The sequence below is a fragment of the Apostichopus japonicus genome, chromosome 19 (genome assembly GCF_037975245.1).
Source record: "Apostichopus japonicus isolate 1M-3 chromosome 19, ASM3797524v1, whole genome shotgun sequence".
Classification (NCBI taxonomy): domain Eukaryota; kingdom Metazoa; phylum Echinodermata; class Holothuroidea; order Aspidochirotida; family Stichopodidae; genus Apostichopus; species Apostichopus japonicus.
The window spans coordinates 2,023,684-2,042,641 of NC_092579.1; the positions used below are offsets into that span (position 1 = coordinate 2,023,684).

General features: G+C 36.4%; 2 protein-coding genes across 3 annotated transcripts in view; both read left to right on the forward strand.

Moving 5' to 3' along the window:
- The first annotated feature begins 3,661 nt into the window (after positions 1 to 3,661).
- Positions 3,662 to 13,274, forward strand: LOC139960212 (glutathione S-transferase A4-like). Its single transcript, XM_071958403.1, has 6 exons — positions 3,662 to 3,878; positions 6,386 to 6,437; positions 6,906 to 7,038; positions 8,107 to 8,251; positions 9,608 to 9,745; positions 11,768 to 13,274. Exons 1-6 carry the CDS (start codon positions 3,792 to 3,794, stop codon positions 11,882 to 11,884), a joined length of 672 nt encoding a protein of 223 aa, XP_071814504.1. The 5' UTR covers positions 3,662 to 3,791; the 3' UTR covers positions 11,885 to 13,274.
- A 136-nt stretch (positions 13,275 to 13,410) lies between these two features.
- Positions 13,411 to 18,958, forward strand: part of LOC139960208 (uncharacterized) — a 42,525-nt gene continuing 36,977 nt past the window's right edge. For both annotated transcript variants that reach the window (XR_011790418.1, XR_011790419.1), the window contains exons 1-2: positions 13,411 to 18,077; positions 18,579 to 18,884. The gene's annotated coding sequence lies outside the window, so the exon portion shown is untranslated. The remainder of the gene's footprint in view (positions 18,078 to 18,578; positions 18,885 to 18,958) is intronic.

Consider the following 18,958-nt stretch of genomic DNA (forward strand, 5'->3'; position numbering starts at 1 on the left):
GACTTATACCAGTTTAAATCGACATATACCGATTTAAATTGACATGTACCAATTTAAATCGATGATATGTAAAATAAATCGATGACTTCTACCAGTTTAAATCGATGATATGTCGAATTAAATCGGTAGAAGTCAATTTCCGTGGACTTAAACCAGTTTCTGGCAACTCAAATTGATATATACCTATTTAAATCGACATATCATCGATTTAGCTCATTAACATATTCCAAATCCCGATTTCGGTGATAATTGACATGTGAAGATACATCACGTGCAATCACCTGACAAGGCGGGCGAATAATTAAATAGTTCCAAAATTACGAAACTAGCAAGGGTGTTCATCATGATTATGTCAATGGTAATTATGAACAATTACTTGCAAAAAGATTTCGGTTTAAAAATGAGGCTGAAAAACTGATGTCAATGACGTGCAATTATCTCAATGCAAACTGGGCTTGTCTACTCAAACACGTGGAGCTATAGTATAGGAATACACATGCAACTGCATAGTACATAGTACGTACACAGATGCAATTATCTACTCCAGTTACACCATAAACAAAGATGATATTGTTCTGCAGTAAGGCCTACTGTAAAGCCCGGGTCACATCTGCGCGATTCAACACGCGATTCAACTCGCAACTAAAATCACGCGAATCAGAAAAGTTGCTTCTAAGAAGTTGCGCTGATTTGAACATTGCTCTATTGCAAATCGACGGCGCAACTTTTATTGCGCAACAAGTTGATACCCGTGTCTAACTACGCGATTCAACCTTCAATTGTATTGCGAGTTGAATCGCGTGTTGAATCGCGCAGATGTGACCCGGGCTTAAGATGCGTTTTACTGTTGCAAAATACATACCTAGGGGATTAACAATTACAGTATTCAAGCTGAAATCCTGCATTCCACTGTGCTCGTGTTTATTTTCAATTATTCGCGCGCCTTGTCAGGTGACTACACGTGATGTATCATCACCGAAATTGGGATTTGGAATATGTTAATGAGCTAAATCGATGATATGTCGATTTAAATAGGTACATGTCAATTTGAGTTGCTAGAAACTGGTATAAATCCACGGCAATTGACTTCTATCGATTTAATTCGACATTATCATCGATTTAAACTGGTAGATGTCGATTTAAATTGACATATCATCGATTTGTTTTACATATCATCGATTTAAATTGGTATATGTCGACTTAAACTGGTATATGTCAATTTAAATCGGTAGAAGTCAATTTAGCTGCTGGAAACTGATATAAGTCGAAGGAAATTGGCATATGTCGATTTAAATCAGTATAGGTCGATCTCCCACGATTTGAGACTGATGGCCCGCCATAGATGTAGGCCTGGGTACTCATAAAGTTATCTAGGTGTACAGTATATAAATACAGGCCCGTATTTTTGTACAATACACACACATAACGTTACTAGTGCCTGTGGGCATGAGAAGCTCTTGAGTCCTACACAACTGTAATGTACAACTGTATCCCTACAAAGATGCAGCTCCCTTAGACTTTGAGCAATGAGCATTAGCAGTTAACCCTGTCTGTTTATTACTAATACTAGCCTAGTTGACTTACTTCTGTATACTATTACGTATGGTAATTATTTCACTTACCTTTCATCATAAGAACGACCTCTAGTTTCGTGACGAACGGTTAAAAGAAATTGAATTATGATTCTAATTACGTTGAAATTTTCTTCGAACTTTGCGCAACAATAAATGCATTTCTTCCGTATAAATAAACGCTACTAGCCTACCAATAGTAGGCTAGCTGTATTGTTCTTGTACAGAGGTTATGTGCGACGCACTGTTTCTACATGATTTCGCGCAACTGTAAGGAACTATGTAAACATGTGACGTCACAAAAAGGTCAGTTAGCCAAAAGTTATGCACAGGGGAGCGATTGCTCCCACTAGTCTAAGAAACGCGAATAGGGCAAATTATTTCGTTGCTAAGTTTAACGGAATTTTATACATCAACGTGAGTTTGAGCAACAGCATGGTAAAACAGCAGCAACAACTTTAGTTTAGGCAACAACAAACTTAGATGAGACAACGAAATCAGTTTGCCCTTTTCGCGCGTGGACGCGCGAAAAGGGCAAACTGATTTCGTTGTCTAAACTTACGTTGTTGCCATTGGCGCTGTTCAACAATTGCTTTACCACGTGGGCTTCATATGATTACTATACGCAGGGGTTGGTTCTTATGAAGATCTAGAGAGGACATGGTAAAAAAAATTATTACGTACGTACGTGATATTTATAAGGTACGTACGTAATAAATATTACGTACGTACGTAATATTTATTACGTACGTACGTAATATTTATAAGGTACGTACGTAATAAATATTACGTACGTACGTAATATTTATCACGTACGTACGGTACGTGATAATTTTACGTTCTATACTGAAGATAGTAAGAAGTGGCGGTTCGCGGTACGTACATACTGTAACATATTTGTCAACATGCAAGATACGTATACCACAGAAGTCAAGCTTATACTTATAGTTAACTAAAAAATGCCGGAGACAGACAATTGGTACGTTCGTTCGACTAACACCACAGGAATGTATGTGCTTAGGCTTGCCACAATATAAAAATCTCCACATCCACAATGTCTGAATGTTTCATGCGATACAAGAAAATGCTCCTCAGAATGCGCCTGAGATGTCTTTCGCCTAACTATTATCCGATGCTTTGCTGTCAAAGTAATTAATAAAGGATTTCCTTCTGGCTAAACCCTAAATTAATGTACATACGAACAAGTTCATCCCTCTCCATCTTTGATATGAAGATGTATCACCCGCAGTATATAACGTAGGCTCGCTTACGTTAGACAAGTGTTAACATAGGCTATATCACTAAACACATACGTATACGTAGGCCTACATTCGTTATAATTATTAAATACGTACGTGATAATCCCTACATAAGTACGTAGTAATTATTATGTACGTACGTAATAATTATCACGTACGTACGTAGTAATTATCACGTACGTACGTAGTAATATGACGTACCTACGTGATATTATTACGTACGTACGTAGTATTATCACGTTCGTACGTGATAATTATTACGTACGTACGTAGTATTATTACGTACGTACGTAATAATTTTTTTTTTTAACCATGTCCTCTCTAGATCTTCGTACGTTCTTGCTGCCTGGGTTTAGGAAAACAGTCCTGTGGACAAGGCCGCCTTGGTTCTTCGCATATACGGGAAGTTACTAGAAGAGCAACTGGGCGGGGTCAGCTCATGTATGTAGCATGGTGGAGAGCGTTAACCGGCTTGCAATTGGGTCGGGATATGTGTCAATCTTACTGACTATTTCGTAATTGGTCAGTAAATTAAGGACGCGTATGTATATACAGCGCAAGTCGAATTTCGCGCGAAATGCCCATATTTTTTACATCACGTGATTGGGCAATAACGTTAGTTTAGACAAGTTTAGACAACGACGTAAGTTTAGACAACAACGTAAGCTTAGACGACAATGTAAGTTTGAGCAACAACATGATAAAACAGCAGCAACAACTTTAGTTTACACAGCGAAATATGGTTGCCCTTTTCGCGTTCCATATTCGCGTTCCATAGACTAGTGGGAGCTATCGCTCCCCTGTGCAAAAATCGTTAGGCCAAAGTCTGTAAACATACGGGTCTGAGTAAAAGCAGTGTTTGCACAGGAAAGGAGGAGTACGTAAGTGTTAGTTAGGACTTCGCTTACACGTTACCTCGATTGCACAGTTGTGCAGGTACATTGCAGAAGTTGATTTGAACATGGCCGATAAACCAAAAATTACCTATGTCCGCGGACGTGGGCTAGCCGAAGTATCCAGACTTATTTTTGCTGTCCAAGATGTGGAGGTAAGCCAAATTTGATTGTTTTGAAAAGTTTAATCCAAACTTTATCATAACATATAGGCCTAGCTAAGGCCTACAGTCCACAAGTACTTGATGCAAAGCTCTAACATAGTAACAACAGTAACACGTTGCTTGTATAGGGTGGCATACCCGTATAAGTATTAGAGTCTATGTGAATCCTCCCGAGTGTTCTACCATCCAGGACAAGTGAACAAGAAAGCATCAGGAGAACATAATTTTTGACCTGTTTTCAATCAGGATCTGGTTTTTGTTTGCTGCATGTTGTAGAGCATGAATGGAAGCACACGTGGTGCAAAATTGAGGCCATATTATGCCTCCCAGGAGCTGCGTATGAAAATTGTTAACTACTGAGTGAAGAGGTGTGTTACAAGTGACGAAAACTTCAAGGTTATGGTACATAGTACAGAAGGTTATACAGTTTTAACGCAGTATAAGCAGCAAGACATACTCGCTTACGCTGAATTCACTATATATAGTTGCTGTTATACTGTCTAATTTCGGTACCAATTTTGAATCAGTTACCCTAACCTTTTCACATGTAAACAATGCATGAGGTGTACTTTCCAGGCACTGATTCTAAATTAGAGCCCATATTTCTTCAAATACTGTTGGCGTATTGCAGTGTTTAAGTAGAAATAATGGATTTTAACACTTCTCCCATCTCAGGTTATTTTAACCCCACATATTATGACTTATTCCAACTTATGCCAACATTAGACCTTTGGCCTATTCGAGGTCCAATATCTCATGCTTTTTCAATTAACCCAGTTGAGTCTAGTCTGAAGAAGAAATTTTAGAGCTAAGTTGACTATATACTAGCTTTAAATCAATAATAATCACAGCGATAGCAGTTCTTGAAATTTTATCAAAACTAAAAAAGAAAACAAAGTTGTAATCAGCCCAACTATTTGTGCTTTGATTGATGTATTACACCACCAGTTTACTTCTTTAATGATAAATTTCCCCCAAAATATGGACACCAAAACAACAAACAACATTATAAATATTTATTGCATGATCGACACATGTCCCCCTACATATATCCCCTGACTTTGTTTTGTCTCTAGAGTAGAGGAAAAGTTTAAACATCTGAAGTTAGATGTTAGCTTCAAAAGAACCGATCAACTCAGCATTCGGAATGTATGCTTAAAGCACACAGCAGTCTAAACTAGTTACCTTCTGCTATCCCTGTGCACCCCCAGAAACCAATATCACATTTGCCCACAGACTAGTCCTTGCAGAGCATGAATCTAAAAGAGGCCCCAGCATTAAGGAAAGTGTTGGATGCTCTATTGTACATGTGATATCCAGATTGAAAAGAAATGCCTCTACACTGAGTCAAGCAGAAGAAATCAGGCAGAAATCCATGTGACATTAATTTTTCTCTGCAGTTGGCTTATCACAAGACTTGAATCGTAGCTGTTGGTGTGAGAAGATTTCTGAGTTGTCTCGACATACCTTCCCCTGCAACCAGTTTTCAGCAAAGATCTGCTAACCAGTTTAGACCTAAAATAGAAGAAATAAATCAGAAAGATATACATGTTTAAGAGCGACAGTTACTCCAAGATGTCATAGAGAATAGGGGTTTGCCTAGAAATTTTCCCTACTCCTACCGAGTTTTACAGACAGAACAAAAATCCTCTCCGCAGTGGTCGCAAGAAAACTCCTTTTGCCCGGCCACACAGAGCAGAGATGCATCCTTGTGGAGAATGCTACCAAGGAAAAAATTTATTGTTGGTTACCGTCAGACTAATACACTCTGTACTAGCAGAAATTCCAGACGAAAACATCATAAGAGCTACTGTACAGTGCCCTAACCATGATGCGCAACAACTATACAGTAGGTCGAAGTTATAATATCGGCAATGAACAGGATGGTGTTAAAGTCCTAGTAGAGCAGCGTTTGAAAGGTGAAATTGTAGCCCTTGCTTCCATGTGGGCAACCGAGTGTATGCCAATTGAAACTCCTCCCAGGGGAAAGCATAGTAGCCCTTGTTTCCATGTGGTCAACCAAGTAGGCCAACACAAGTGCCCTCATCAAATACAATGCATTCAGCACTATAGTTTCAAAGAATGTATTCAGCACTACAGTTTCAAAGAATGCATTCAGCACTACAGTTTCATACAGTGCATTCAGCACTACAGTTTCATAGAATGCATTCAGCAATACAGTTTCAAAAATAATGCATTCAGCACAACAGTTTCAAAAATAATGCATTCAGCAAAACAGTTTCAAAGAATGCATTCAGCACTGCAGTTTCAAAGAAAATTCATTCAGCACTAAAGTTTCAAAGAATTTCAGCACTACGTTTTCAAATACAATCCATTCAGCACTACAGTTGCCAAGAAGGCATTCAATTTTACAGTTTCAAATACAATGCATTCATGTAAAGTGTAGTGTATACTTATTGTATGCACAGTGGTATGAACCTGAAATAGTGTTCTTAGATAAAGTTATTAAGGATTTACTTATTTTATCTTGATTGCAGACAACAGAAGAACATATAACAACAAATGAAGAGTTTCAGAAAATTAAAGCAAGTAAGTTGGCATATGTAGGAGATGTTTCTATGAGAATATTTGAAGGACAACAAGAGGTTGCTGCACTGTACATGAGCTTGAAACTTTTGGATAAACTGTAAAATGGTGATCCATTACTTCATTTCTGGGTTTTATTGGAGACATATCCACTCTTGACAAAATAGCTTAAAACCTCAAGCACATTTGGGATATCAAACCCTGCCAGTGTGCAGCTCATTAATTCATGTAAAGGGCCAAAGTTCATGTAACTAACTTGGTTTAAGTTCAAATTTGTGCCACAATTGTTTCCCAAACTACTCAGTTAAGGGAATCAATTATATTTCAATCATATTTACTTATTTTTCTACTACTCTTTTCTTCTGAATGTCTAATAAAATAGAATTAAAAAAGAATAGAAAAAAAAGAGCGACATGTTTCTTTAACCATCTTTCTTTCTTTCCTATTTTTTTTGTTGGTTTCTTTCCTCAGCTGGCAAGCTAATGTTTAACCAACTGCCCTTGATTGAGATTGATGGCCTCTGTCTGATCGAGTCTCAAGCTCAAGGAAATTATCTTGGACACAAATATAACATGCTCGGGAAAACTGACCTGGAAAGAGGAAGGTAAGGCACTGGACAGTGGTCAGTGGTCAGTTAAAGCAGCTCTCCTGAGGATACACAAATAAGGAACCCATATATTACGTCAAGATTGTATAAATTTACATTATGATACAAGAAAACGATCCTTTGTAAAGAGCATCAGTTAGTTTTAGAAACAGTCAACATACTGTAGCAATCCCATACAACATAATTTAGTGTACAAATTATGTGTCGCTGTTTTGAATGCTTTCATATTGTGTTTAGCAAAATGCTATCATGGTCACTGTGCATAAAAGATACTACTCATCTTTGCATATGCATCTAACTATTTGACTAATTTGCATATGAACAGTAGCATGTTGTGATGAACAATGGATAAACTATTCCCTGCCAAATCCCATGACCAACAGTTTGTACCATTTTAGAAAGGTTTTAGACAAAATGTCAGCAACATATCAACTGCCTGCCTAGAACAGTTCTGCAGCAGCACATTTAGATGTTGCCTTATTTGGATATTACGATATCTGGATGTCAGAAACTTATTTCTCAAATCTCACTGTACCATTAAGTGATAATAGAATATCTAGACCATTAAGCTAGTTTACTTAAGTGAGAAATGAAGGCAGACACGTTTCCAAATGTTGTTTAACACAAGCTGTTGCTAAGGTAATTTCAGGTGAAAGTTCAATTGATTCAACTGTGTTTACTTACAAGAGATGCAAATGTGACTTTCAACAATAACAATGTCAAAGAAAGCATGGAGACATGTTTCATATCCTGGTAAGAACTAGTTACTTACTGTATGAACTCAGGCCTACTAACAATAGCAAAAGAAAAGCAATATTGAAATTACTTAGTGTTTGGCATCTACTGGTTCAACTTTAATCTTGATAATGAGCAGTTTTCAATTTCTGAAAACATACAATGTAATTCAGTTATGTTATTTGGATGTGAGTGCTGCTGTATATAGCATAACGTGTATGTCCATGTACTCAAGGTTTTAGTTCAGATATATATATACAATAAACTTCAACATCCAGGACTTTGTTACTTCTCTGTTCAATTTTTATGGACTACCAATTTTCTTTGCAGAGTTCAGATGTTATTTGCTGGGTCAAATTCATTTAACAGTGTAAGCGGACCTTTCTGGTTTTTCATGCCAGCAGAAGCAAGAGCAGATGCAAAAAAGTCTGCAATCGAAAAAGGAAAGACCAGATATTTACCCGTGTTTGAAAAGGTAAACACATTTCTTGGTTTTCTTGTCATTGTAATAAAATTTGTATGGTACCACTTATGTACTGCTGTTTGAATTATTTGTAAAATAGAGGAGGGTGCTTATAGGTGCACAATGATGCTATATTTTCCAAGGTCTAAAGCAATGCAACTTTTAAAGGTCTAACGAACACCAATGAACAACATTGTCATCATCACTTTAAGCGGCATTAAAAATCATGAAAATAGTTGCAACTCCCAACAAAATCCATCAAAGATTGACCATTTTACAAGTCTTTTCTGAATTCAATTTTATTTATGAATAAACATTAGCGGATGATGCACATTGATGATATAAAGGGAGTGACTGCTGAATTTTCTGTTATTTTATCCCTTTTTTCTTCAAAACCTTTGTTTCAAGGACACTGAACATATGTTTGTGGCCTAAGGTGATTTTTTGAAATATTTTTTCTTCTTTGAAAAGAGGAACATCACATTATTCAAATGATGTGTGGGCTTGGAACTAGGGAATCATGTCATAAAAGGCTTAGAAATTTGATGAGCGCAACACTCCACATCATACTAGTATGCACATATTTAATGAGTTTCCTGAGATTTATGAAAACTTCAAATGTGTATATCTTAAAAATGACAAGAACTTTCTGAAAAATTTCAACAGATTTTCAATGTACTGAATATTGGGCGAATTGGCTAGGTGTCTGTAGTTATAACACTTTCTATACATGTTGTATATTTATGTATTGTGCACTAGGAATGTATGTAACATTTTGTCTGTCAGTGGGGAGAGATCCCCCTGATTGTTTCGGGGGGGGGGGGGGATAACGTGGATGCAACCCTGGATGGCTCCTTTAATAGTGAATCCGCTTTGCATTATTCAAGGGTGATGGAAACTTTCAAACAAGAAGAATCAATGTTTTTGTACAAAACATTACTTGAATGCATGTACAGGCAGATTTATTAACTCCCCAGTTCATACATGTACAGTAGTACATAAGGTATGTCGTGTACCCAGTCAACATACCTAGCACCATTTTGTAATATCTCTGTTTTTCAATACTTCAGGTCTTTCTCTTACTCTCAGCTAATTTATATATACTGCAGCAGAGCCAGCCGTTAAGCCAATATATCAAGATTCGAGCCAAAAACTTGCATTTTCAGTAGAAGTAGATACGTCATGCATGCAGAGGGACTAGATAATTGTGTCTATAAATTGGGATCTATCATTCAGCTCTAACAGTCCATAAAGTGTCTCTTTCAAGAACATCAGTGTATGATTTCAGAACTCAGCATTTGCAGGATAAGCATCATTTAGTAAGACATTGTTCTCACTTTAACCGTTATCTCTTCTTTATCATTTCAGGTCTTAACTGAGAATGGGACTGGTTTTCTGGTTGGTAGTGAAGCTACAATTGCTGACTGTGCTTTGTTCAATATCCTGTCATGCATGAAGGAGATGCCAGAATACAATAATATTCTAGATAATTTCCCACAATGCAAGGTAGGCCCTTTAAGATGATATGTGCCTTTTTGTCTGGTATTGTTGACTTTAATACAAGAATTCTTCCTGTTAATGTTTTAATAAATGTTTGCATGCAAGCAGTGGCTTGAGCTACTGAATCCAAATGATTTTGTGTTAACTGAAGTTGATCGCTTAGCAATATTACCGAAAATAGAGCTTTTTGCAGGTGTCATATAGATATGAGTTTTTCATCTTTTATGATATTTTGTAAACGCATCTAGCAACAGCATGATAGAAAATTTCATCGGGTACTTAAGCTGCAAATGTCTCTACTTTTCTTCATAATTTGGTGATCATTTGTACACGGAGGAAAAGAATATTTCTATTTCTGTATTTCTATAAAAGATATGTTGTGATCAAATTCTATGTTCAGAGTACTTTGTCCTTTGAAATGGACTATGTTTTTTGACTATGAACTTTGAACTATGTCCAAATCACAGCTAAAGCAAAACATTTCAAATGTACCAGGTTTCCAGAATAAATAAAAAACATTGTTGAAGAGCATTTGCGCAAGTGACATAATATAGACCCCCTACTGTGATCCAACTTCTTGCCAGAGTAAGAAGTTGAAGTTAAAGCCAGTCAAGATAGGTAAGATTCAATCAACCATATGTCAGAGTTAGGAGCAAGATATTGAGATGGGATCAACTAGCAGTGTGTAATATTTTCTTCTTCAGTATTGAAGTTTCAAATTGTTTTTCACCAAATAATCTATTGATTTTTGCATGAATTAGTGTTGTTTCCATAAATTTAAACCCTCAAGTTCCTATAATTCCTAATATAGTGAAATAGAGATATTTTTGCTCCTTTTGATTTTGTTTTTAATGTCTGTTATTTGCTTTTAAGCAACTGTGACCCACTGTGTGATATATGGATTATAAAACAAAGCAATACATTCTATCACTCTACAACACTGTGTTCTAATAAGTAGTAGATGAGGAATGGTTTTGTATGGAATGTATAAAGTAAAGTGTGTTATATAAGGCAACTGTTATCGTCAAACCACAATGCAAAAGTGAATAGGTTTTGATGATGTAGTTAGCTCTATGTCTTTGATTTAGGAATAGAATACTTAAAGATTCTCTTCTGAAGAAAGCATTGATACCAGACCTTTGATTCCAAAGATGTTCAAAAATAAAATACTCATTCCATGTGATAGTGTACGTGTTTACAATGTTTTCGCATTTTCATTTAGAGCCGATTACCTCAAATGACTTTTGACCTCAAAAAACACTACACTTCTTCCACACAATATGATATAAGTGTACAAACTATGACATTTGTGGTAACTCACCTTCTGGAGATATCCTTTACACAGGGCTTGCACATCTTGACCTCTGGTGAATACAAATGACCTTTGACATCCACCAAAAGATATAAACTTCTTCCTTTCAATGTGGCATCAGCACATCAAGTATGATTATAATGGTACAAGTATCCCTTCAGGATATATCATATTTACATAGTGTCTTCACAATTTGACCTCTGGTGACCTGAAATGACCTTACACCTCTACAAAAAAGAATTGGCTTCTACTCAATAGGATATATCGACATGCAAAGTATAAGATCTGGTGAAGATTCCCATCTTGAGATACTGTTGATAAGACCTAAACTGACCATCATTGACCTCAAAAAAAGAGTAATAGGCATCTTCAACTTAAATATTGGCATGAAATGTACCAAATAGGAAATTCTTCCAAGGATCCGTTTTGGAGATATAGTGTTTACAATCATGGCATCACAACCACCATCTTGTGTGAATTGGTTTTGATGATCATGTTTCAGAGGTGTCAATGGGTGCACTACTTGGCAAGTGTTCAATTTGTAAAAGCTAATCACAACTTGTGCTTGTCCAGTGAGAGAACAAGAAAATGGGTCTTTTATTGTAGAAGATTATTCATATTGTAAATAACAAAGACCCATAAAATATTTCAAATACCTTTAACAATAGATTAAGTTGTCTCCTTTTATGTAACTTTTTCTTTTTTGCTTCTGCTAGGCATTCGTGGATACATTTTCAGCCATTCCAGGTGTAAAGAAATACCTGGAGAGTCCAAGAAGGTTCCCTCCTCCTGATGATGCCTACGCTAAGGAAGTCAGGGCCGCTCTGTACTGATAGTAACTGTTGTGCAGTTCAACTCTTTAAGAGCTGCCAATACCTTCGTCTTTTAATGTCTCTGACATTTTTTGCAGCTGAAAGTAGATTAACAGAGTAATAACGGTTTTTGAATCAATTCATATTCTAAATCAGCCACCAAAAATCTAATTGATTTGATTCTTCAGTTTTGTTTTATTTTGATTTTTTTCTCCGTAACATATACAAAGATCACAATATTTACATATAATTTGACAATATTTGAATTAATTTTATGTTACAAAAGGAAATACTTAATCTAAAATAAACGACCTTTGTAGGCTTGTGAAGCAGATCACTCAGAAAGAAAAGGGGGGGGGGGGGGGAGAGATAAGTATGTACCAATTGATCAATAAGTGTCCATGTCAGTTTACCTACAGTACAATTCTTGTTCTTAAAACATCAGAGTGAGTTGCAAATTCGAATTTCATTGGGATTGGCATTCCATGCAGAGGATACTCGTACAAGTGAGCTCTACTTTAAGAAAATGTTATGTTAAAAAAAGTTAGTTAAAATTGGGATAAGCGGAGACATCTAGACTGCCTTGTATTTTGGTCATTAAATAGCTGTATGAGCCCAGTGTCTTCGATAGTCACGTCTTCCAATAGTGTTTAGAGAGAACCACATAGCAGAACAAAAATGTCTCAAATTTTCACTGGGCTTTGGCGACACCTAAAATTCTGGGTCGGGAACTGGTGAATGCAAGTAGAATTGCGACCCCATTGTCTTTCAACACAGTGACCAAACATCAAGATGAGTGTTCGCAAGTATTTAGCCTAATTACTCTAAAACTAAACTATGAGAGTTACAGAAGTTTGTGATTTGATGCATCCAAATTTCTCCCATATAATGTGTGATATAATTTTGTTTGGCAGAAACAGTAGAATACACTTAGAGAATGTGATGATGTCATTTGCATAACGTTTTTTCATAGCTCATAAAGATTAATAATTGGGTTTTTCCTCACGAGGGAAACCCTACTTAGTGAGAATGCCTGGAAATCTCCTCCTGTACCTACAGACAAAATAGCCCGAAATCACATAAGTTTCTAAAATATTGGAACCAGGATTTTCTCAATTATCAGCTATATTACATCAATGAAGTATTTACACATGTCCTCTGCAGCTAATATTTTAAGAATGAGATTCGCCTTCCACATTTTGTTACCGTATTAGTAATGTTGGCAATCGAGAGGGTAACTTCAGAAGCTGTACTGCAACATATGCTTACAATGGTAGGGAAAAGATGGTGCTTCATACTGCTTTAAATCTTAATACAACCATCATGAATTTTCGTACATATTATGTAATTAGCCTATTTTCTCTTGAATAATTTGCATGATGTTGACTATCATATAAAGTGTCCAATGGCATTTGTCTCTGTCCTCGTATTGCTTTTACTCACTATCATCAATTTCTTAATCAGTAAAATCTTGAGAAGGAAATGCAGTTGAGATTCAACAAATTACATCATTGGCAAAATAAAACAGAATTGAAGTATGATGATTTACCCAGGTTTGACAATTATAATGGTGACAAATTCATTACCCTCCGGTCGTTGATGACAGGTCTTCTCACGTAAGGAATAATCTGCGTTGCGTTATACTAGTGCAAAGCAGTGGCTTTCCCAAAAGGGGAACAAGGAAGACAGTTAAAGAGGATGGCATTTATATCTATGTGTGACTATAATGATAATAATGACCAGTGCTTCCACGTCATTATACATAGTATAATATCGTTCAGTAGTTTCTAGATGAAATAATCTATATAGTATTTTATCAACACAAACAGTGGCGGGCGCAAAAAAGGGGAAGGGGGATACGGAATGGGCAGTGGCCACTTCTCCAACCTACATCGTCAATCCGAAAACTAAATCAATTGGAGAAGTTTTGCATGCAGTCGGGATAAAATACCCCCAATCCTGTAGGTGTATCCCCCTCGGCCATATAAAGCCCACACAAAGCTGCAGGATTATGTATAATCAGAATTGTGAGGTTAGACCCAATTATGGACCTCACTTCAAATTTTCTTTAAATAAGTGTAACATGCCTCATTTTATTTCTAACCATTAAACCTTTAACGCAGGAGGACATCGAAATGGAGGATACATCCAAGAGCTAGGTTGAATCCATAGAACAATTACGTCACTGGACCTCCATTAAGTACACTTCATTGTCTATGAAAATGAAACTTTTCTAATCTTGATCCCATAATGAATTCCATGGCACCTCTGCTGTAGCCTACGTGACACCTCCCTGTCTCGTGTAGCCGGGCAGGACACTTCGGCGCCTCACCAATATAACCTCATCAGACGACATGTCTTGTTAGTCATAGAACACACGGTGCTTGGAAAGCCCGCCTGCAGTTATCATATGTCACTTTAAAATGTACAAAATGAATAAGTACAATTTAAATAAAGTTGAAGGGGCTATACAATGAATCCAGCCTAGCAATTAATGTCAGACGCCCTCTATTTTTCTCCAACTTCTGATTCTTTCCGATTAAGGGTTGTACCATTGTGTAGGGGGGGGGGGAGCTCAGGCAGTGAAAAGTACTGTTTCACCTCAATCATTGTAGAATGACTGTGGAATGCTGTATAGTCCTAGATGTATATGTTATTGGAGAATGCCAAGGGAGTTGTTATATGTTCTACTTGGAATGACCTGTTACAATTTGTAGTGTCGAACATGTGGGTAATTTTTACACACATTGAAGGTTCACCTCTGCACTGTGGGCAGACAAATTCATAATTTTTTGGGTCGGCCAAGTGCGTGATGTAATGCTGATTTATATTTTTAGTTATTTTCACTGATGTAATACATAGTGGTAATTCAATATGACATATGTATGGGTGTAATATTCTTCACCTTGGAGGGACATATTTTGTTGGGATATGCGTTCCCCTCCAAAGATCAACAATTCCGCTTTTGACAAAAGTGTGACACAGTAACAGATTTTTCAGATAATGGTATGGGAGGCAGGCCAATATTAGCTACTAATGAAAATTTTTAGAAAAACAAAAAGGTGAAAAAGAAACAAAGGAGGTCTGACAAGTGGTTCAATGGTTTTACTTTTTTAATTTCAAATTGATGATTCAGGTGCCAAGGCTGGGGTGATTACCAAGTACCCCTGGCAACCAGTCCGGCACTAATTATTGGTACAATTTTCCTACCATATTTTGTCAGAGTATAGCCTACTACAGGAACAGTGTAATGAGATTGATTGGCCAGGTCTGACTGAAACTTTTTTTTCTATTGTGAAACCTTGCGATGGATCCATTGTGGGAGAGGGAACTGGGTTTCATGCCTCCCCTAATCCCCTTATTTATTTTATTTTGTGAACATTTTACAATAAAGACGAGGCTGATATTAGGGTGTGATTGATAAATAATATCCATAAATCATATTTTATTTTGAAGAAGTGATCTTATAGTTTAGTGAACTTTTAAGAATGTATATTTATGGCAGCACCAATGTGAGTCTTTCTGAGCGAATTCATAACATCAGCCATACAGAAAATAACTCCCTTCTATTATTTATGACAATTTTATAGAGTGGACATCATTTTACAAAAAAAAAAATCATTTTATGAAGTGTAATTTTAGAGTATTCCTGTACATAGCATGCCTCTGGAGTATTCATTAAAACAGTGTCACAGCAGGGACCTTAATTGTATACAAAAACAACCGATACTCATGGCTCGTAAGTAACTATTGTTCATGTCCTGATACATATGTTAGGAATACAAAGTAGTTCTTACTGATGCACGGTTGTGGGAGAGAAGTCGCTGTATCCAATTATTGAGTGCGAGTTAAAAACGTGATTGTAAAATGAAGTCGTGTCTAGTAATTTTTTGCTATAAGTAGGTCTACTGATATACCCGAACATGGCCTTTCTTCGTTATCTTCATGACGAATTGGAGTCAATTTAAGAGGTGTAACTGTAATCACTGTACATAGTTAGTGTACTAGCTATGAGTATTGGCTAACAATAATTGCTAAATAATATTATAGTGGTTGCAATAATTTTGCTAGTTTTACATGCTAATTTATATTTGAGATTAGGGTTGCAAGAGCCCCTTCATAACATTTATTTAGATCTTGAGAACCAAGCAGATCATATGTCAAGACATTTGCTTCCTGCATTAAACAAACGTTCATTTTCGGTCATTAATAATGGACCTGAAGCTTCGAATCTGACAATGGTCCAAAGATATGACCTACTGATACTGGGACACAGGACATGTAGTAGTACCTACAGGTACAATGCACATAGGTCCTTTATTTACTGTAAAGCCGTCAGAGCTGGACGTTACAATAGTGTAGTCATCCCATCCTGTGCAGTTTGGTACATAAGAAACATGTTTCCATCAGAGGATTGTCACTACACAGGAATTATAGTTGGCATATTTTAGAACAACATATTCAAATTAAGAAACATTTATGTTTTTCAATGCATATCATGGATTGTAAGACAAATTTCTTTGAGTGTACGGTAAGGACCAGGTATTGTTTAAGGAAAAGACAATACATTCTAGACATGTTCATTTTGACATATGTAGGCCTATATACATTGACCTATAGAGGCTACACTTCTCAATGTCATATGCATGAACAACTTTGAAAAACATAGGATAGGTAGGTGTTGAAAATCCGGTAGTTTTTCTTCCAAATCAACTATCCATACATCGCCGATATGTCCACAAAAACTGCCTCACGTATCAATTTAATAACGATGTTTGATGTTTGCTTGCAGTATTTTATCTCCTGTGAAGTTAAAGAGCTTACATCCATAACATTTGGTATAATGCAAGCTGTGATAACGAATGGGATAAACAAAATAGCAAATTATAGTACGGTTTGAATGTTCTTTTGTCAAACATTCTACCATCTTTTAACTACCAATAATAATTTTACTTCCACTGTTTAATGTTTGATTAATCATATCATATATTTGTGTAAATGAGCTTAAGAATCTACAACCATTGATTATGTGTAAACCCACTCTTATATTGGCTCTGTAAAGTCTTCAATTGTTGGCTTATGGACGGTGGACATTCTTGGTATTATTTTTTAGTTCATCAAGTAGGGTTTCTCAAGCCTGTTTGGATGAACATAGATTAACTACCAGAACTTTCACAATGTTCTCCAGAAATACAGAATGTATCCATAGGTTTTAAGCTCTATCACAAGTACCGGATGCCATTGTTTGGTGGCTGTGGAGTACTTTTACCTTGACCCTGAAAAGAAATCATAAAAGGTGGTTGTGATTTGCATATTCCCTTGTGCACCTCCAGATAATCAACACACAGGGTATTTTAACAAGTATCTACATATAAATCTCTAAGGCTGCTGTCAATTAAAAGTTGATTGTTTTCACTATGAAATACTACCTAGAAACAATTAACATCACCAAATGGAGTGTAGAACTGTATGTTTATGTACTAGGTAAATACCTTGAAATTGTTTCAATTTAGTTATTTTTATCTGCCTTATAACTTCCTTTCAACGGAAGGGTTTCCGCTTAATGTAGTTATCGAAAGAAAAATTTAGTTTCACAATGCCTTTGTACTAGCCATCTTATTCATACTTTATTATAAGACTACATGAGACTAAAGTTAATATTGCTTAATCATGTTAAGTTCCTTCTTAAGTTAATATCACCTTCTGATATCAGTGTCGCATTTAGTGACCAAACTGTTCTAATACCTGATATTAACACTTTATGTCATAAGTAACGACGCTATCACTTGCGTGCTGCAGATCGGTCTTAAGATTTCTAATTAGAAACACAGGTAGGGCAACCGTAATTTCAACGAAATGGATGACCTTGAGATGCAGAACTTAATCTATAGAAAAACGAAGAAATTGCCAAATATGTTTTGGTTTCTGATGAGAGTTTTAGGGCTTTTCTATCACCGAACTATTGTGTGCGATAGAAAATGTTACTCTTGCCATGTTCAAGACGTTTCGGATTTGTTGCTTAAAAAAGGGATGAACGGTATGGACGCTGATCTGAACTTTTATGTCTTAGCGTATGAATCATCCAGCAATGATGCAACCGACGAAATAATTAGTACAGAGTTACAAGTTCAAGACCGAAATAGATGCAGTACGTGCCAGACGTTATGGTGGAACTGCTTCGGAGTACCTTCCCAGTACAATGATCGGGATATCGGTATGTAATCAAATCGGATATTTAGACTTATACAAAAAAAAAAATCACCTTTGTTTGTTATGGCAAAATGCAGGTAGAAAGGTTGCACCGCCATAGATTCTTTATTAAGACGCTCTTAAATGAGTAATTTTTGCAACAACAATGAATTGTGCTTGCCATAGAAAAGATATGCAATAGTGATAATTAATTTGTACACAATACAAATTTAATGTGTGATATTGCTAACTAGTCTAATGGCTCGTGACTTGCGTGTCATGCTTACATATTACTTTGAAGACAATATAAATATGTAAGATGAATGGCCTTTATGAAAACAAAAAATGTCCACAAAGTCACCCTTCATTGTTTGTCATGCAAAAATATTGATAAAGGTGTTACTGCAAACCTTAAATTATATCTTAACGTACTGTGCTACAATCTCAAAGGGTATAGAAACGATGTCATCATTTATTACATCATTAATATGTTCGAAAACATTTGTTGCTTTTTTTATTGTTTTAGGAGTAAGTCGATGGGCTCAGAGATGGAACGGCGTTATTTCTTCCGGATGGTTGATGGTTGCTATAGCTGTTTTGGTCTATGACCTCGGCAGCTTTTTACTACCTCTATTTGGAAGTCGACAAGAAATCTTAAACCTCATGATGATGTTAAGCCTATATGTATTGTTGGCCGTTCATTATATCTTCGCATTCTGCTCAAAACTGAGAAGTATCTTCAAGTCAGCAGTTCCTAAACTTTCCTGGGCAACCTGCCTTAATGCACGATATTTAGTTAAAAGAGCGCAGCTGTTGGATATGTCGAACAGAGGTTAGTGTCCTTCCTCCACCCAAAGCAGAACCGAAACTGTCATTAACATACGTGTTTAAAGCTGATCTAACATA

Bases quoted from the DNA above. Each gene is read 5' to 3' on its own strand.
- LOC139960212 (XM_071958403.1), top strand. From the start codon at position 3,792: ATGGCCGATAAACCAAAAATTACCTATGTCCGCGGACGTGGGCTAGCC. The intron at 3,879-6,385 runs GTAAGCCAAATT...TCTTGATTGCAG, and splicing joins TTGCTGTCCAAGATGTGGAG to ACAACAGAAGAACATATAAC. The intron at 8,252-9,607 runs GTAAACACATTT...TTATCATTTCAG, and splicing joins ATTTACCCGTGTTTGAAAAG to GTCTTAACTGAGAATGGGAC.